Here is a 20,770-nt window from a genome sequence, read left to right on the forward strand (position 1 = left end):
TCGTGACCCCTTTGGGGGTCGAATGACCCTTTCACAGGGGTCGCCTAAGACCATTGGAAAACACATATATAATTACATATTGTTTTTGTGATTAATCACTATGCTTTAATTATGTTCAATTTGTAACAATGAAAAGACATCCTGCATATCAGATATTTACATTACGATTCATACCTGTAGCAAAATTACAGTTATGAAGTAGCAACGAAAATAATTTTATGGTTGGGGGTCACCACAACATGAGGAACTGTATTAAAGGGTCACGGCATTAGGAAGGTTGAGAACCACTGGTTTAGAGAGAGAAAATGTACCTTCCCAGGGCCTGGCTCTCCCACGCACAGGGAAGGTATGGGGACGGAGATGCCTGCGGTGACGAGCAGAGAGTTTCAACGGCGTGTCCAGAGCCTTGTAACACTGTCATTAAAAACCTAAACTTTATCCTACTTCTGTGGCTCTGCTCTTCTTGATGTAATGGCCTGCGCCCATTAATAACAGCAGGGTCTGAAAGGTCGTGCTGTGGTGGCAGCGGGAGGGGCTGCCACAGGCCCAGGCAATCGCCTGAGTGCCGGGCCCGCGGCCTCACTTTTAATTTCAACAGAGTGCCATTTGGACCAGGAGAAAAAAAGCGTTGTTTTAAAATTAATTACCTTGTCAGGAGCTATTATGATTAAAAAGTAGGCCCACATCAATATCGCGTGCCTAATTCAAAAAGGGAATTACAAGAACAGCCATAAAAATCAATTTTTTGGGCCTTGAAAACGGAGCGTCTTTCTGTTTTGACAGGTGATTTCACTATGAGACAAACCACAGTGATACTCACGTCATGGAGGCCGCCCAGTGAGCAAGGGCTGTGGACTCGGGGAGCCCACGCGGCAGGCCAAAGGCCTCTGGTATGGAGACAACGTCCCCAGGGGGAGGCACAGGTTAAATATTCAGAAATGACAGCATTTGCGATCCGTCGCTTCAGAGCGACTGGCGGTCATTGTCCCAGAACACAGACTCGCTGCCACTGGGTCTCTTCCCGAGAGCTGTGCGGCCTCCAGGCATAGGACACCCGTCCCAGACTAACCCGCGGCGCTGTTCCTTTTCTTCCTGTCCGTTCCTGTCTTTTAACTACGGAAGGGAGTGAATTCACGTATAATTAGGAATCTACTAGCGTCGGCTTTTGTTTCTCAGATTTGGTAGAAGCCGTACTCTCTAATAATTTATTAGCAAAAACATCAACAACAGAAATTACTACAACTAAGGCAGAACATTTTAAAGTTCCTTAAAAGTTTCTCCTAATCTTAACATGTCTCATTGAATGGTGTGTGGTAGAAATATTTAGGCGCCATAAACAAACTGGTCAATGTACTTCTCCTTCCTGTGCTGGGCGCGTGCTGGCGTGGGCTCTGGCCTGGTGGGGCCAGAAGCCCCAGGCGGACAGTCCCTGCCCTGACCCCAGCCGGCACAGGAAGCCTGTGTAAAATGGTTTGTCCTGAGGCAGAGACGAGGAAAGAGGACACGTGTGAAGGCAAAGACGAAAAACCTACTGACAGAACCTGAACCAGCATCAGTGTTAGCACAAAGCTCCCAAATGTCCCTTTGGTGGTCCCACTGGGCGTCATATGCTGTCCCAACAACCAGTGAGCCTGGGTGTCAGTGGCCAGGCTACCGACTGGCCTTCCCAGGCCCAGCACACACTCCTATAGTCAGGCCGGCCGAGTGGTGCCCACTGTGCCCACCACAGCACTCATGGGTGACACACAGACCCTCAGCCACTTGAGGGATCAACATGGAGAAGTCACAGAATCTTGGGCACAGACACAGCCCTGATGGGGCAGCGCACGGAGAGGGCTGGGCTGGGTGAGGTTTTCATGGTAAGGTATTAATTCCCAAACCCACTCTTTCCCAAGGCGTCCCCACGTGAACTGCTCATGTTTCTGAAAATTCACCTCCTGTCTTGGCTGCTTGAGGCCTGAGGCCCTGCTATGCACTAAATCATCTCCCCAAGTCCATGTGGTGAGTCCCTGGCCCCCATGTGACTGTGCTGGGGATGGGCCTTTAAGGAGGTTAACATCAGTTAGGTCACAGGGTGGGGCCCTGATCTGACAGAACAAGAGACCCTCCGCAGGGCACGTAAGGACACAGTGAGAAGGCAGCCCTCCCAGGCCCTCAGACCTCCGGCCCCCAGAAACGTGGGAAATGACTGTGCTACTTTGTATGGTGGCCCGAGGACTGTCAGGCTGCCCCCCGCTCTGGCCTGGGCCTTGCTCTCAGGGCTGCTTCTTGAGGTGGGGGACCCAGGGGCTGGGTGGGTTCAGTCCCCAGTCATCACGTCAGTACTTCTCAATCACTAAATTCACTAAAGCACCTTCTCACACACCCGCACTATGACCACCCATCCCCATGAGAACTGTCTCGGGCAGAGTGGTGGGGAAGACCACCTGCGTGCTCCTGGCAGGGGACCTGCTGAGCAGCTGTCATTTTCACACATTCATTCATTCTTTAAATAGCATTATAATATTAGATACGCTTTTCCACTCTGAGAACCACACCTCACACCCCACCTCGCCGCCACCCAAAGCCCGACACCAGCACAGAAGACCCTCAGCCTCCTGTTCCTCAGTATCAGCAGGGAATCCCAGCCTGACTCTCAGCCGAGCGAGGCCTTACACACTTCAACACCAGTGAACCCAGGAAACAACACTCAGCCTCACAGGTGCTGGGGAAATGCTATGCTCGCACCAGGCCCTGGAGGATGTGGGCGTGCACCTGGTCATAGCACAGGGGAGCAGCAGGCATAGTCCAGCAGTCAGTAAAACACCGAGAATGGCCCTAAGCAGTGCCCGCAGAGGGAGTGGCACCAGAGCAGGGACAAGGCCGAGCCAGGAATGCCTGCAGAGCAAGTGCTCAGCATGATGGCGTTCGAGATGCTAGTGCTGACGATGAGAACGCAGACGAGCCAACATGCCCATGTGCTCACGCATGCCAGCAGCACAGCAATGTGGCCATGGAAGGACAGGCACTAAATCAAGATGGTGACGGGGAGGGGCAGGACAAGGACTCAGGATGGAGATCATAGAGATGGCGTCTACATTTCACTTCTTAGCAAAAGGACACATGACACAAACATGGAGACATGAGCCTAACGGAGCTGAGTGGAGGGTGCATGGCTGTCATCAGAGCCTTCACTTTTCTGGACGTGTGAATACGTTTTCAATAAATAAAATGAAGGATAGATTACAGATATCATCAATCATCTGAGACGTGGAACAGCAAGCTCATTTGTTGGGATGCAACTGGACTTGACATGTCCTAACTGGGCGTGATCCTGCCCGACACCCTGAAAACGCCGCGTGGTGAGCACTGGCCTGTGCCGCCCGACTCCGAGCTGGGCTCCAAACAGACATCACAACGGCCACCCAGGCTTCCAGGCTGAGGTCCCGGAGTGGACGGATGTGCTTACAACCAGGAAGACCAGGAAGTCAGGTGGTGGGAACAAGTGCCCAGCGCCCAAGTCTGCAGGACCTGCCTCAGCCTGGACCCCAGCGCTTCTCTTTTGCTCGCAAACAGCGAGCGAGTTCTGGGAACGGCCTGAAGAGACACATTCAGGGTGGAGGGCCTTTGAGCAGGCTGACAGCTGACTGATGACCGGCCCTGGGATGACAAAGGGGGCCGTGGGCGGCCGGCATCACATCGCCTCTCCCTGGGAAACTAATTGCCCTGAATTGTTCACGGCAACATTATTTTTCTGGCCATCATCTCCTTTGAATGCCCAAAATGAGCATGAAACAACTCTTTTGACCGGACATAAAAGTTAAATGTCCCAATGTTGATCAAATTAACTTCAGCGCTGTGACAATGGACTGTATTTGTGAGAAAATAATGGGGGGGGGACAAAGGAGAGCTTTATGCCAAGATTTCACAGCTGTAATGTAAAAATGTTTCTGTTGAACTAGGCCAGGCCACATCTCAAAGGGAAGACAGAAGAACCCTGTCACTTGTGGAAAAAAAATCTCATTTCACGGCCGAAAGCTCCAGGAGGTGTCAGGAAGTCTCAGCCCGGGAGGGACACTGGCTGAGGTCTCTGCTCCTGTTTAATCCCCCAAGTCCTCCCCAGAGAGCTTAATCGTGTGTCCGGGAGGCAGACAGACTGGTCCAGGGCCAGAGGGGACCCCAGGCCAACTCAGGCCCCACATCCCTGGAGCCCCGCACCTCAAGTGCCAACCTGATGCTCTTCATTAATTGGGGGTTTGTCTTCTTTTTAAAAGTTTCATAACAAGAGATTAAAAGCAAAAATTAAACTGCACAAAAAGCGAAGATTATTATTTGTAATAAAACCACCCAGAGGAACTCCCTATCTGCACTTTAACATTGAAAACCTATCTCCACATCTCCAACAGGAGCCCTTCCCAATCGGCCAGACTCGAGGGAGGGGCGCTCTGGGTCCACGCCTGCGTATGATGGCCTGAGGGCCCAGGGGCCAGACGCACGCACGCCTGGTACTGCTGGGAGGTTAAACACTTCTGAACACAAACTCTCCATTTTTTAAATAAGCGTTTTATTTTGGAATAATCTTAGATTTACAGGAAGGTTGCTAACATAACCCTGGGAGCCTCTGTTTTAACACAGGGTCCCACCAGCAGCCCTGGGAATAGGGCTTCAGGCCAACGTGCCACCTTCCCCAGGTCTGAGGGCACCAGCTCATGGAAACGTGGGCCCACAAAACTTCACGGGGAGATTAAGCCAAGAGGGCAGGCTCGCCTCTTGGAGCCTCCTCGCTGTTTCCCTGTGTTCCCGGCCTGCAGACAATGCACCCAGAGGTTCCCAAAGAGTGAATGGGGCACTGTTGGTGGCAACGTCCATTCAAAGGGCCGGCATGGCATTGTCCTCCCAATCGGCAGAGCAGAATGCAGTCTGCTGGTGGCTGCCAAAAGGTTAGCAGCCCTGATGAAAGGGCGGCCCGGTATTCACACTCCTACAGAGCCGCCCTTTGTGCTGCGTGCAGAGGCCGGATCTGCGGCTGGCCGAGCCCCCACACAAGTGATTCGTGGGAATGCAAAGCCACAGGGAAGTGCCAAAACCCTAAGGCTGCTTTCCCTGAGGCTGCAGGGGAATGGCAGTTTGGGGCAATGACACAGTTTAATGCCACACCCCACTGACAACCTGACCACAGCCACCAAAGCAGACTGCTCTCGGGTCTGCCTTAGCCCCACTCCATGGGTGCAGTGAGTGCAGCCCACCAGAACCTGTCAGCCAGAGACCGGACACAGTAGTTCCCTAACAAGGTCCTTATTCCTGGCCCTGGGCTCGCTGTCCCAGGCATGGTGGCTCTGCCCACAGCGCCCCAGCCTGGCAGCTCTCGGGGAGGCCAGCATCAGCCACTGCAAGGGACCGCTCCCAGGGCAGCTCCCCTGAGCCTGATGTCACCGCACACCCTGCCTTCTTTGCTGCCTCCTGAATCGTGACACTGCGTTCCACGCCAGCGCTGTCAGGTCAGTGCCCAGAGAGAACCTGCTCCAACCAGCGCAGGTTTTTGATTCCCTGGGGCCTCAGCATAGACTCAGCAACATTGGGGCCTGCATGGTGGAGGCGTTCCAGAGCCCGCTGGGTGAGAACAGGCAACAAAGGACTCATGGTCGAGCTGGCCAAAGGATGTCATGCCCCGGCCCAGGGACTTGAAAGCCCCCGTCACAGGTGGCCATGGGTCAGCACACGGACCAAGCAACGGGCCCCATGGCCCTGTGGCTGAGGCCCCAGCTCTGGAGGCAGGCGAGGAGCTCAGGTCTGGGCCCAGGTCTGCTCTGGCCCTTCCTCACCCCAAGTCACCCCACCTCCAAGCCCAGCCTGGTCACACCTGGAGGCTGCGTTAGGGTTTGAGGGGGCTGGGCCCTGGGTGGGCAGGACAACCAGATCCTACATCCTGCACTCCTGCCTCCTCTGTGTGGGCCTGGCAGCTTGCAGCAGGGACCTGGCTGCTTGGACAGGACGTAGGCCCTCATCTCAGGGCCCTGGAGGTGAAGTACCACCACCGTCACACATGGCAGCAAGGGACAGAACCCCACCCTCCGACCCCTGTGGAGGGTACATCCTGCTGAGAGGAACCCAGAAGGAAGGAACCTGCAGGGAGGGACCCCTGCCCATGCCGGGGGGAAGTCCAGAGGTGAGCCTGGTGCACACAGGAGAGGTCAAAAGGTCAGGGTCTGGACGCAGTGCCAGAAAGAGGTTAGCTGGTGACATGGGGCCAAGGAGCAGGAGAGCCATAGTCCTCACTGCTCTGATGTGAGCAGTGTGGAGACATGGTGGGGTCCTGGAGAAATCTGAGATCACCAGGCAGAAGGAGGAGAGGACTGAGCTGTGGTAGTGGCTGTCCCAAGCCTGGGATGTCTGACTGCCACCTAGGTCACGGGATGCTGGTGGGGAGAGACTTGCTGAGGCCTGAGCAGGATGAGCAGCAGGAGAGCAGCCCTGGGACGAGGCTTCGAGGCTAAGCTCCATACAGCAAGAGGTCTGTCTTTGAATCAAGAGGGACCCTGGTCCGCAAACCAAACCTAACCTATCAATTGAGTTTGAGGGGACACCTTCTTTCCCAATGACAGCCTACCAACCTGGATCCTGTGAAAGGGTGCACGAGACAGCCAGAGACAGAAGGAGGGCCCCTCGGAGTCCAGGACCAAAGGGTCCTGAAAAATCACCTGCGAGAGGGAGTGAGAAGAGGCTACTGGGAGCTTGGGCAAGAGGCAGGAGCAGCTTCCCTGCTCTGAAGACCCCTGGGCTGCTCCCCTAGCCTCCCCAGATGCGCAGGCCCCAGGCTCTGTGAGCAGAATGGGGAGGGAGGTGCTCAGTGGCTCAGCCTTGCTGAGCAGACTGTGTATAGCCCGGTGCTCAAGGGACCCAGCCCACAAGCTCCAGGAGCTGCAGGTGGGCGGAGCCACTGAGAGGCACCGCCTCCAGCTGGGAGAACCCAGGGCTATGATGTAATTGTCAGACTCCAAGGTGTCCCAGCTGGCATCTACTTCTGCCTAGCCCTGGGTTCATTTTCTTAGCTCTCCCACAAAACTGAAGAGAAAGCATGAGGCCACCCACCCTAAGTCTGCCTGGGAGGGACTGCTGGAGCCTTGGAACAGGGGTTGGGATTTGTGCTTTATCAACGGGTCAACATTGCCAAGTTTCATATTTTTGGCAAATGGAAAAACAAAATAAGTGGCTTAAAAGAACAAGCCATACAGTCCTGGGCGGTGGGGTGGGGCCACGCACACAGCACCTACCTGTCGAGCACATAGCCCAGGGCCTTGTGCCGGATGCCCGCGTACACAGAGGGGCTGGTCTCCCAAGCAACCAGGTTGGAAGCGTCATGGAAAAGGTGGATGTTCACCAAGTCAAAGGCGCTGCAGAGACAGAGAAGGAGACTCAGAGACAAAGGCTGAAGCCTCGGGTCGGGCACTGCCTCTCCAACCCTGTTCCTGCCCGAGGTCCTGAGGGATGTGGAGCAAGGCCTGGCCGGGCCCCAGGGTCGCCAGTGGGCAGAGCCACTTGTGCCATACTCCTGTCCTCCTCGGCCTCTCTGGCTGACCCAGAGCAGGACACACCTGCTCAGAGGACACAGGAGACCTGAAGTGTCCTCTTGAACATCTTTGCAAATGCAAGATCACAGAAACTCTTCTCAAGCTGCCAATGAGTCAGGAAGAGCAGGAGTGGGAGGAGGCAGGAGAGGAGGGAGGAGGTGGGGGCTGAAAGAGAAGGAGGAAGGAGTGGAAGGTGGGGAGGGGGATGAAGGAAGGAGCAGTGGAGGAGGGAGGGGAGGGAGGGAGGAAGGGGATGAAGGGGATGAAGGAGAAGAGGAAGGAGTGGAAGGTGGGAGGGGTGAGAGGGATGAAGGAGGGAGGGACGAGGAGGGAGAATGGGGATGAAGGAGAAGGAGGAAGGAGTGCAAAGGGGAGGGAGGGAAGAGGGGATGAAGGAGGAGGAGAAATGGAAGGGAGAAAGGGAGGGCAGGAAGGAGGGGGCCCTTCAAACTGAAAGGAGTGGCGGGAGGAGGCCTCAGCTCCCTCCGCCAGCAGGTGATTTGGCCCCAGGTACCCACAGAGCTCACTGTCAGGGCCCCACGACTGGGGGTCACTATATGATTCATTTCACTTCCGTTAAGAAGCCCCCAAGATCAGAGCCCAGGAAAGGCTGAGGGTTGCCCTGAAGCCTCAGCTTCTGCAAGGCTGTGGTGAGGCAGTCAGCCCCCACCCCACAGTCACCTGCAGGGCCAAGACCACCAGGCCCCAAACCCAGTGAGACAGGACTGACCATGGAGACGGAGGGTAGAGAACTCGGCCTCTCCTGCAGGGGCAGATGACCCCCACCCCGGCTCCTGGTGCCCTCATCAGCCCTCCCTCATACTGCAGCCTGTGTGACCCTCAGCAAAGGGAGGAAATGGTGACTGCCACTCCCTGGATTAGGTCACAAAGACTGCAGCTCTGTTTGGGGCTCCCCACCTCTCTGGGCCCCCTGCTCCAGAGAACACCAGACCTAAGCAGCCACAGGGAGGGGCCATGTGCAAATAGCAGGGCGGCTGAGGACCTGCTGCTCCATCCAACTTGTGGTCACTGGCAGACTATGGCCGCCTGATGGGCACTCCAGAGTCAGGTGGGGGACATGGGCTCCAGCTCCAGAGCCAACCCCAGCTGTGCCTTGCCCCACATTCTGTCCACACCAGTGGGGTGCACACCCTTGGCCTGCACAAGCCCATCAGTAGCATTTAAGGTGACACCCCGCTAAGACCTCTCACTCAATTCAGACCATGGCCCTCTGACCCCGGCACCCCCAGGAGAACACACGTTAGGGTGAGCAGTGCTGGCCTTCACAGCCAGGGGTCTGAGGTTTCCTGCTGAGCCACTGAGAGCTGCCACCTGCAGGAAGGCCCAGCCTGGGTCGCTGGGTGAGGGGTTCTATTGCTGCCATGCCCCAAACCCCTCAGGACATGCTGCGGGGCCGTATTCAAGGTGGCTGCAGTGGGGCACAGAGCGGGGGGTGGAGGTGGGGTGGGGTGGGGCTGCCAGGAGGAGCAGGGCTGCTCACATCCCGGCCATGGGAGGAGGCAGCACGGCTTTCAGGGACCGGGAGACAATACTCCGTGTCACACAGTCACTGACAGCAAAAAGCGCCACAGAGCAGGGGTTCAGGTCAGGCGGCTGGGACTCGGGGCGGCACAGCCTTTGAGGGACGTTCAACACACACGACTTGTGCAAAACACAAAAGGGGGAACTCCATGAAGCAGAGACGAACAGTCAACACACGGAACATACCAGTCTGCGACGCACCATCTTGTCCGAACAAAGCCTTTTCTTGACCATTTGCACTGAAAAATAAACAGGTCACACAGGTAAGTGGGAAAAGAGGAAGGAGGGAGGCAGCGACTCACACGCATGCATCAGAGGCTTCTCAGTCAGAGAACACGCTAACCTTTCAGCTCACAAGGGCTGAGATGCCACTTCCCGTGCAGGCCAAGTGCACGCACACGGCTCAGCACGCAGGAGAGCAGGTACAAACACGCACGGCCACCACCATCTGTTAAAACCCCTCCCCAGCCCCGAGAGAGCTACTAGGAAACCAGGTGGGCCCAGGTCAAATGAGGGTGTGCTGCTGGCCATGCACACCTGAGCAGCGTACCACAAAGACATCCTGGACGCTGGGCCCACGAAGGCCCCTCTGAAAGCTGCTCCCTTGCGGCACCAACTTGGGGCCTGGACCTGCCTTGGGAGAGCCGATCATCAGAGGAGGCTGGCTAAGCAAAGAACCACGCTCACCTCTGCTTCATTCTCCCTCCCTCCAGGTCACCCTGTTGGAGAAGCTGGGGACAAAAGCCACTGGTGCCCCACATTCCTCCCTTGTTGGTTCCTGACCTGGGGGGGGGGGCATGGGGGATGTGGGGGCGGGTCCCACACTGCCTTGCACAGCTGCTGTCAATCTCAGGTCAGAGACCCATGGTATGGAACCTGCGTGGTCCACTCGTGCCTAGGCAGGGCAAGGGAGGGTGGGTGGTGCAGCTGCGATGACGAAATACGTGTCACTGCCCATGCGGGAGCCAGTGGTCACCCAGGGTCGCTGAGCACTGAAAATGCTGCCATTTTACCTTAATGAATTTTAATTTAAATAGAACACTCAACAGGGTCGCTTCACAGCTTAAGCAGTTGGGGGAGTGGGGCTCCTGCCAGCACCCCTTACAAGCTCCCAGGAGACACGGGAGACTTTGCTCAGTCCTCAGCTCACAAACACCAAGTTAAAACGTGTGGATAAGGCTGTCCCGTTCCCTCCAATAGTCCCAGCAGGAGCGCAGGGCCTGGCGCACAGTCACCTGGGTCAACTGAGGGACAGAGCAGGGGGAGGAGGTGTGCCCCAGGGTCAGGCAATGGTGGGAGGCCAGGACTCCGTCCGTGTCTGTGTGCCTGGGCTAGCAGGGACGAAGGTAAGTACATGGGAACCAAAGGCGGTGGTGATGAAGTGCTCCCTGCGTGAGCGCAGGACCCAGACTCTGCAGTGATTGACTTCATGTAACAAATAACTCAGTGCCTGGCTCTCCTGCCACCCCACAGCCCCTGTAGCTACTGTCCCACCGATTTCCTTACTTCCCCTACCAACCAAACTTCCATGCGACATCTAAACACAGGCTCCCAATTCTTCCATGACAGCCCTCTGCCCAGAGCCCTCTCTTCAACCCTAAATCGTGTGTCTCTTGGCTATGTTCTAGATCAGTGGTTCTCAACCTTCTGGCCCTTTAAATACAGTTCCTCATGCTGTGACCCAACCATAACATTATTTTCGTTGCTACTTCATAACTGTAATGCTGCTACTGTGATGAATCGTAATGTAAATATCCGATATGCAGGATGGTCTTAGGCGACCCCTGTGAAAGGGTCATTCGACCGTCAAAGGGGTCGCGACCCACAGGTTGAGAACCACTGTTCTAGATGAACTCATTAATAATCCCTCTGAGTCACCGATTCGACCAGATCTGGTTTAGAATCTTATTTTCAGTGACTGTGTCAGGTGCTGAAGCAGCGTCTGTGAGCACCACCCAGCCCCGCATGCCTGCCTGCCGGGCAGCAGCCTGTGCCCAGGGACTGACAGGCCAGCGCCTGAAGCTCAGAGGCATATTCAATCCTCACATCAGCCACAGGAAGGGCACCGCCAGTGCCCATTTTACAGACCAGGAAACTGAGCCTTGGAGGTTAAGAACTGCTCAAGGTCACAGAGCGAGTGAGTGTGAGAAGCCAGAATCGGGAATTCGGTGGCTGGTGCTCTCACCCCACCCCACCCCACCCAGGGCAGGAGTCAGCTGGGATGTGGGTGGGGACAGAGCCATCTTGACCTGGTGGGGCCCACGTCTCCTAGTGTCAGAGCAGAGACAGGCGCATCTTTCCAGAACAGAACCGCCACCTTGCTCGGTAGGGAGAGGGGCCTTGACAGGCACCCACTGTCTGATTGGCCCCTCCTGGAGAGCCGGCAATTCACCTTCTACCCCAGGCCACTCCTTCTGTCTCAGTGGGAGGGCAGGCCCTGGGCAGCAGAAAACTGCCCTTCCTGGCGGGGATGTGTAACTCAAAGATGACCCTGTGAGGCTGTTCCTAACCACTGGCTCCTGCACCCAGAGGCTCCAGCTGGCTGCCCCTCCTCCTTCTCGCCCCCTCCCCTCCCTGCCCCTCCTCTGACTCTGGACCTAACTCTGGAATGTGGGGACACCTCAAGGGCATGGCCTCCAGCCTCCATCACTTCTCGGAATGGGAGTCAGTCTGAAGCCGGGCTGTGTGCTAATCTGTCTGGTCACTGGCCACCCTCTGAGATCCCACCGAGGGCTCCAGGTGATGGTGGACGGGGACAGCAGTGGCTGGGGCGGACAGGGACAGCACTGGCTGGGGCGGACGGGGACAGCAGCGGCTGGGGCGGACGGGGACAGCACTGGCTGGGGCGGACAGGGACAGCACTGGCTGGAGCGGACGGGGACAGCACTGGCTGGGGCGGACGGGGACAGCAGTGGCTGGGGCGGACGGGGACAGCACTGGCTGGGGCGGACGGGGACAGCACTGGCTGGGGCGGACGGGGACAGCACTGGCTGGGGTGGACGGGGACAGCACTGGCTGGGGCGGACGGGGACAGCACTGGCTGGGGCGGACGGGGACAGCAGTGACTGGGGCGGACGGGGACAGCAGTGACTGGGGCGGACGGGGACAGCACTGGCTGGGGCGGACGGGGACAGCACTGGCTGGGGTGGATGGGGACAGCACTGGCTGGGGCGGACGGGGACAGCAGCGGCTGGGGCGGACGGGGACAGCAGTGGCTGGGGCGGACGGGGACAGCAGTGGCTGGGGCGGACGGGGACAGCACTGGCTGGGGTGGACGGGGACAGCACTGGCTGGGGCGGACGGGGACAGCAGCGGCTGGGGCGGACGGGGACAGCAGTGGCTGGGGCGGACGGGGACAGCACTGGCTGGGGCGGACGGGGACAGCAGCGGCTGGGGCGGACGGGGACAGCACTGGCTGGGGCGGACAGGGACAGCACTGGCTGGAGCGGACAGGGACAGCACTGGCTGGGGCGGACGGGGACAGCACTGGCTGGGGCGGACGGGGACAGCAGTGGCTGGGGCGGACGGGGACAGCACTGGCTGGGGCGGACGGGGACAGCACTGGCTGGGGCGGACGGGGACAGCAGCGGCTGGGGCGGACGGGGACAGCAGTGGCTGGGGCGGACGGGGACAGCACTGGCTGGGGCGGACGGGGACAGCAGCGGCTGGGGCGGACGGGGACAGCACTGGCTGGGGCGGACGGGGACAGCACTGGCTGGAGCGGACAGGGACAGCACTGGCTGGGGCGGACGGGGACAGCACTGGCTGGGGCGGACGGGGACAGCAGTGGCTGGGGCGGACGGGGACAGCACTGGCTGGGGCGGACGGGGACAGCACTGGCTGGGGCGGACGGGGACAGCACTGGCTGGGGTGGACGGGGACAGCACTGGCTGGGGCGGACGGGGACAGCACTGGCTGGGGCGGACGGGGACAGCAGTGACTGGGGCGGACGGGGACAGCAGTGACTGGGGCGGACGGGGACAGCACTGGCTGGGGCGGACGGGGACAGCACTGGCTGGGGCGGACGGGGACAGCAGTGACTGGGGCGGACGGGGACAGCAGTGACTGGGGCGGACGGGGACAGCACTGGCTGGGGCGGACGGGGACAGCACTGGCTGGGGTGGATGGGGACAGCACTGGCTGGGGCGGACGGGGACAGCAGCGGCTGGGGCGGACGGGGACAGCAGTGACTGGGGCGGACGGGGACAGCAGTGACTGGGGTGGACTGGGACAGCACTGGCTGGGGTGGACAGGGACAGCAGCGGCTGGGGCGGACAGGGACAGCAGCGGCTGGGGCGGACGGGGACAGCACTGGCTGGGGCGGACAGGGACAGCAGTGACTGGGGCGGACGGGGACAGCACTGGCTGGGGTGGACTGGGACAGCACTGGCTGGGGTGGACAGGGACAGCAGCGGCTGGGGCGGACGGGGACAGCACTGGCTGGGGTGATAAACTTCGAGGTTATCATCACGAAGTGAAAGCCACGTCATGCCCGGGCGGGGAGTGGGGGCTGCCACGTCGTTCACCTTACAATATTAAGTCTCTGCTCAGATCCCCTGTTAATAGGATTCCTTTAGGCAGCAGATGGATGGCAAATACAGGCGGTTTCATCTACTAAAAGACGGCATAAATCACCAGTGAGAAAGGGAGGCTGCGGGAAGGCTCTCGCCACACAGCCTCCCTGTGAAAGGCCCGCTTCGGAGCATTAGTGAAATTAATTCATCTTTCATAAGAGCCAGGAGCAGGCCTGTGATCTATGGTAACAACCAATTTCTCACTACGGGCAAGAGGAAAAAAATGCCTCGGCCCTGATCGACTACACAAATCCGCTTTTTAAAAATGGTCTCACATTATCTGGAGTGCTGCTCCCAGAGGCAGCATCTGAGAGTCATGCTGAGCCAAAGCCGCCATAAATCAGCAGGGAAAGTTTTGTGAGCTTGATATGCAGGGGCTGTAATTATTTGGAATTGCCTCCATCATGGTAATTACATTTAGATTATCCTTAAGTGATGGTAATAAAAGAAACGGAAATCCGTCTTAAACTAATTCCCTCCCCCAAAATGTGTTCAAATAAAGCGGAGAGACTGGCCTGAAGGCACAGAACAGGGAGGAGCAGGCGACAGCTGCTGCCACAGCACGTGCCTCCCCACACCAGCCGCGCTGACGTGGCGCCCAGGTACCTGACCAGGACGGACCGCCTTCCACTGAAGACGCAGAGCCGATGGACGCCTTGCACACCTCAAAGTGCCTCGTCACTCACAGGACCTTGGAGGTGCCGGCGCTCTCAGTAAGATTTCCCTTCAGCCACTTTAAGGGACTCACATGGTCCCGGAGGCAACTCGCTTCTGGAAATGGTGTGATTTCATCTCCAGAGATTCCCATCTGAGACGAACTCTGAGCCAGTTTCTCATGTGGCAACGTCATATCCAAGGAAACAACCACAGCCACCCTGCAAAGCCAATGCTTGGGTGTGGCAGTCCCCTTGTCCCGGCAACATGCTGCTCTCCAGTGGAGAGATTGGGGTGCCCCCCCCTGACGGTGTGGCCACCCTGTAGGTGCGGCAGTGTGGTCACCTGGGGCCAGGTCTGCTAAGCACAGGCTTCAGGCTTGGACCCAGGCCACTTGTCCCAGGGGAGGGAGGCAGCCCCTTGCTGTCTGTCCCTAGGGGGCCATGCTGGCACCTTGGGAACAGTACCCTGAACCTGGGCATCAAGGCCAAGGGCCACGCCCCACCCCACCAGGGTGTCCTCTCTCAGGGATATGCAAGAAGTGGGATGACACAGCTGAGGTCCCCAGACCTTGCCCCCCATCCACACCATCAGCCTGAGCTCTGGCCTCTACTCCCCGAGCCTGGGCCATGGAGGGAGGGGAAATGGGAGCCCTGACCGATGTGCTGAGCCTGGGAGCAAGTCCTGAGCGCCTGGAGACTTCTCCCCAGGAACCTGGCTCCTCAGGGGAGCCACCTACCAAGGCATGCACTGCTTCAGCCTCCCCTTCCTCTGTCCACCAACACATGGTGACCGTCACAGAAGCCCCTTCTTCAGAGAGCATCACCGCTCACAGATGACAGACACTGGCAGCCTCTGGTGACCCCATTTCTAAGGATGAAGATGCAGTGAGAGTTGCCAACAAGTGACAAGAGACCCCAGGGGGGACCATGTGAGTCCTGGGGGGGCGGGGGCCGCATGCTGGGGTCCATCACAAGCTGGGTATCAGGGTGCATCCTGTTCCGCGTGTGAGTGGGAATAGCGTCCCTGATACTGAGAGGCTGCTATGTGGGGAGTGGCCTGGAGAAGCACCTGCCTCGTGGGATCAAGCACTTGGGCTGACCCAGGTACCAGCAGGCGCCCATGCCCTGGAGGCTGGGAAGAGAGAAGAGCTGAGCTCCGGGGGACAGACAGAGCCAAGCCCAACTCCTCTTCAGTCTGGAGGCTGGCACCTGCCGGCCACTCCTTTCCATCTTCCAGCATTTGTAACAGTTCAAAACTTTAAAGTTGCATTTAAAGAATTTGAACTACTTGAGGTGGGGAGGCAGGGGCTTAAGGCCTCCCCAACACTGGCTGCAATTGTTACCACATCAGCCCCCTGTCTAGCACTGCCCACTGCCATCACAGGATCACTCTGGCCAGCCCCGTTGCCCAGCCCCAGCACTGACCTGGGCATGGCCAGCTCATGGGCACCTCTGTCAGCCCTACCTCCCCTCCCAGGTCTCCTCTGGGGAACCTCAGCCACCCTAGGTGGGGTGAGTGCCCCTCTGGGCTGAGACTGGACCTCAGGATTAGAACAGAAGAGCTAGGACAACCCAGGTCCCAGCTCAGCCTCACATGGTCAGTGGTGCCTGTAACCAAGACAGAGAGGGGCTAGGGGCTTCCCACCTGTGGGTGTTGGGTCAGGACCTTGGACACTGCCAAGCATGTCCAGCTCGGGGCTGAGCCCCAACTACCCTAGGGGCCCTGGCCAAGCTCGTTCTCCTGCTGGGAGGAGGCCGAGGCCCCACCTGTGCCGCTGTGGCCCCTGGTCACCCTCAGGCGAGGGCCACAGCCTGTGTGGGCCCCAACCTAGATTCCAGGTAAGCAAAGCTGGGTCTGGACTGGGACAGGGCCTGGAGCTTAGCAAAATTGGACTCTGAAACCAACTTCTTGCCCCTTGACATCTCCAAGGGAACCGTGGCCCCACCCTCTTGACAGGACTCACCACGGCCAACATTCAGGGAGGATCCCAGGAGTCACAGCATTGGCTGTGCTCATGGAAGGTCCAGAACTGAAGCTTCCAGAGCTTTCCGGGCATGCCTTCCTCCAGCCTCAGGCGGAGCAGCCAGGCCAGGAGGCCGGGCCTCTGACACCCGTCCTTGGCTCAGGACAATGGATGAGGAAGCCGTGCCCTGGCGTGACAAGAGGGCCATCCTTTATGGAGGCAGCCACCATTCCTTCACTCCGGGCTCAGGTCATAAAACAAGTTAATAAAGTTGTGGCCTTGCTAAAGATCAGCTGGGAGTGCAGGTGGGGGTCTGCTGAGCAGCGGGCAGTCCTCACGCAGAAGGGACTGAAAGCAATCCTTCTTGCGGCTGAGCATACCTCTGTCAGGGAGGCGGGCGCCCAGGCCTCCATCTCACCCCAAAGGCTTCAATCAGCACCACATCCGGCCCCAGTTAATAGGAGGTAAAGGACAGGTGACCAACTCTGGATCAACTCATGAGCGAGTGCACAGGATTAGGAGACTCCAAAGGGCTGCTTATAATGTCAAGTAAAGAAACAGGATCTGAAATTGTGTGTGCAGTGCAATCCGCATAAAAATAACACAACTACACAAGATGCAGTAAAACCCACAGGAAATATATCAGCATTTTCTGACTGAGTCTGAGCTGTGGGTGGTAAGTAATCCCACACTTTCCTTAACCCCTGATCTGTATGAAGCAGCCACTGCCTGGGATCGGGCTCTCGGCCGTGCCTCTCACTGGCACACCCCGAACTCGTGGGCAGGAACATGCCCCGTGTGTCACTGCCTGGCACACCATAGCTATGAAGGTCGAGTACGTCACTGGCTAGACTGACCCGCTCACATGCCAGGCCAACCTGAACTGATGATCATTTTCCTGCATCATTGGGGACGGTTCCTCTGCCAGGAAATAAGGATTAAAAAATTACCAGTTGTTTTAACGACAAACACTGCAGATTCTCTCAGCTCTTACCTAAGGCAACCCATGAACCCAAGCACACTTCAGATCCTCCCAGAAAGAGAACATGGGAGTGTGGCAGCAGAGATGTCATCCCCACCATGATATGAAGACCCCATGTCCTAAATGTCCCTTCTCACATGACCACCCTGAAAATTAAGTGCTTTGGGAGAAAGTGGCACGGGCTCCGGACGCACCTCGGGGAAGTAGTCCTGCGGGAACTTCTCTTTCTCCAGCATGGGCGTGCTCTCCAACGTGTCCGAGTAGATCTCTTTGCCAGTGACTTTTTTATACTTCTTAGCTGGAAAAGGGCAGATGAATGTTGTGAATAACCACGTCACTACATTCCATCCAAACAGCCACACCCCGTGGGGTCCCATGTCCCACCCGTGCAGACCTGTGGGGAGCAGGGAGTGATGAGGGGGACCCAGCAGGCTAGCTGCTCCCGGGGACACCGTGACTCGTAAATCGCCGGTCCGCCACCTGGAGTCTGACACTCCACTTCATTATCCACTAACACTCGCAGCCTGCAGATTTACAGGGGCTAATTGGCATCCTCCGTTAACACCGTGAGTATGTTTAAGAGGGCTGTGGAATTACCGTCCGCTCATACCTTAATACAAATTTATTTAATAACATCGATTCCCTCCACATCCAGCCAACATCACTCATGTGCAAGGACAAGGGGTTTTTATGTGAGATGGAGAGAGGAGGGCACACAGACCAAGCTTCTAGCCGCCTGCCCTTCACCTCACTGGACAAGGTGTCCTGCTGGGCCACCCCCACCTGGGCTGACCCCTGCAGACAGGGCTTGGCCTGGTTCTCTCACATCAGAGCCTGGCGGCTTCTTTTCACAGATGGCAACCCCACGCCATGGTGGGGTCTGGGGAAGAAACGTATGAATCTGTTCCTTCAAAGTCTCAGGCCCGGGCTGGTGGAGGGCTGCCAGCCCCCGCTCAGGATGCCCTGTCGGGAGCGCGGCTGCACGTGGGCCCACCAAGACCACCACATGCAGACCCGCCACGAACGCAGCAGAGACCTGCTGGCCCGCATACATGCTCCTCTCTCCGGGAAGGCCCAACACAGGGGATGTCCCTGGGCTGTTAGGAGATTCCTGGAGGCCAACAATGACCAGTTCTGCTGTCCGAGTTCTGGAGGGTCGTGCTCCGAGCCCCACGAGCTGCTCGCATCTGTCGTTTCTTTAGCACCATCCTGCCCAGGGACACACCAACATGGCAGAGCAGCAGGGATGAGACAGGAGGCAGGGACTTGGGGCAGCGCTCCATGGAGAGTGAACCCCCAACAAGAGCAAAGCACTAGGGGTGGGGACTCCGAGGGGCTAAAGCAGGAGCCTGGCTGCAACCTATACGAGGTGCTCAGTGACTTAGGGAACTCGGAACAGGGCAGGTGGAAGGGAGCTGCTCCCCAAGCGCTGGGCTGTGCCCGCTGTGCCCTGCTCCTCTGATCTGGTTCCCAAACTATGGACATGGCCTCAGGGTGCTGGCTTTGAGGCTGGTCCCCGCAGGTCCCGCAGCGCATCACAATCCCCTTGGAAGGCATCAGAGGGAGATGGACCCAGTTAGCCAGAGGCTAGTGCCCGGGGCAGGTGGGCACAGGCCTGTGTGAGCAAACAAGGACCCGTCCATACCACCCATTTGCCACTAGAATGCGCAGGCCGTTTAATCACTGAAGCACTTACTGGAACCACCCATCCATCTCTGCAGAAGGACAGCATTTATCAAACATCAGCCCCACGCAGCCGTCATCACTCTGAGGAGGTCGAAGGGAGACCTGCCCAGGTAGCGGACACAGGGGTGGGGACTAATGCCCAGGGGAGGACCGATGTCCCACCAGCGATGTAGCAATTCTCACAGATTCTGCCTGTGCTGTGGGCTCCCTGATCCGCCTCCCCCCAGGGCCTTTCCATGGCCTTGACCTCCCAGGAGCATGGACACGGACACAGACATGGGACATGGAAATGAGACACGAGAGTGGACCCGGGCACAGGACACAGAGATGCACACGGATAAGGGCACGGGACATAAACACAGGATGTTGTCTGGGCCTCTTGGGACATGGCAGGGGAAACAGAGCCTCCAAGTGTGGGCCCAGGGAGAGGCCGAGCATGGGGTTGATGGAAGAGCCGGAAGGGCAGGGAAGGAGGAAGGGGAACTCTGCCAGGGCAGGGAGAGGGCCTGTTGGAGAAATGAGCACCAGCAGCAAGGACGGGAAACGGGAGCCTGGCCCCAGGCAGGGCTGAGCCTCGGCCGGTCTGGGGGAGTGAGGGGTCTCGAAGCTCCAGCCCTGGCAGCAGCTCTGCCCTCTGTCCAGATCTAAGGGGCGTTCCTGCTCCTCCCAGACAGTCACCTGCACAGTGACACAGCTGCTATGGTCACGGCTGGGAGGGCCGGCCACAGGGTCTGGGACCTCGCTGACCTGGGTGGCACTGTGCACATGCCAGCACCAAACACATGCACGCCGTTCCTCACCCATGAGGAGCCCAGCCACACGCTGCTCTTTCCTGAGGCTCCTCGGCTAACAGCCAGGGCACAGCTCACCTGTCTCTGAGGATAAGGAAGAACATTCTTTCTCTATGTCTGTTCAGGTGCAGGATGACTCCTGGCAAAGCTCAAGCCATCACAGCAGCCACCAGGACCGCCAGTCCATGCTTTAGGGGGATGGACGCCTGGGGGTGTCTGTCTAGTGGGCGTCTGCCTGGAACTCAGTTCTGGAGGAGCCCTGCACTGAACAGACTTCAAAAGACTATTGTATTGTATTTAACCTTGGTCCTACAACCTTGCTTATTAGTAGTTTTGTTGTTGTTGATTCCTTGGGGTTTTCTACAGAGATAATCATGTCATCTGAGACGAAGGCAATTTTTTTGCTCGCCCTCCAATCAATAAGCCTTTTATTTCATTTTCTTGTCTTACTGCATTAGCCGAGGTGCCAGTATGACTTTGAAGAGCTATGGTGAGAGGGGTTGCTTTTCTGCATCTATCAATATGACCATGTGACTTGTTAGCCTGTTGGTGTGGTAGATTACATTCATTTATTTCTGAATGTTGAACCAGCCTGGAATAAATATCAACTAGTCATTGTGTATAATTTTTCTTCTACCTTGTTGGATTCTAGTTGCTAATTTATGTTTAGAATATCTACACTTTATATTCATGATAGATATTGGTCTGTAGTTTTCCTTTTTTGTCATGTTTCTATCTGGTTTTGGTATTAGGGTAATGCTGGCCTCATAGAATGAGTTAGGAAGTATTTCCTTGCTTCTATTATCTGGAGGAGATAGTTGAGAATTGGTATGATTTCTTCTCTAAATGTTTGGTTGAATTCACCAGTGAAGTCATCTGAGCCTAATGCTTTCTTTTTAAAGGTTATTAATTATTGATTCCATTTCTCTAATATATAAAGACCTATTCAGATTATCCAGTCCTCTTTGTATGAGTTTTGGTAGATTGTATATTTAAAAGAACCGGTCCATTTAAGTTATCAAATTTAT

At 57.2% G+C, this 20,770-nt stretch overlaps 1 protein-coding gene across 3 annotated transcripts in view; it reads right to left on the minus strand.

Moving 5' to 3' along the window:
• Nucleotides 1–20,770, minus strand: part of INPP5A (inositol polyphosphate-5-phosphatase A) — a 144,074-nt gene that overhangs the window by 32,409 nt on the left and 90,895 nt on the right. For 2 of the 3 annotated variants that reach the window (XM_059661658.1, XM_059661659.1), the window contains exons 6-8: nucleotides 17,460–17,563; nucleotides 9,276–9,328; nucleotides 7,251–7,370 (exon numbers count right to left, since the gene is read on the minus strand). In XM_059661658.1, coding sequence (XP_059517641.1) covers nucleotides 7,251–7,370; nucleotides 9,276–9,328; nucleotides 17,460–17,563 — 277 coding nt within the window. The remainder of the gene's footprint in view (nucleotides 1–7,250; nucleotides 7,371–9,275; nucleotides 9,329–17,459; nucleotides 17,564–20,770) is intronic. The other variant, XM_059661660.1, reaches the window with a different exon arrangement.

The sequence above is a fragment of the Myotis daubentonii genome, chromosome 13 (assembly GCF_963259705.1).
Source record: "Myotis daubentonii chromosome 13, mMyoDau2.1, whole genome shotgun sequence".
Lineage (NCBI taxonomy): Eukaryota > Metazoa > Chordata > Mammalia > Chiroptera > Vespertilionidae > Myotis > Myotis daubentonii.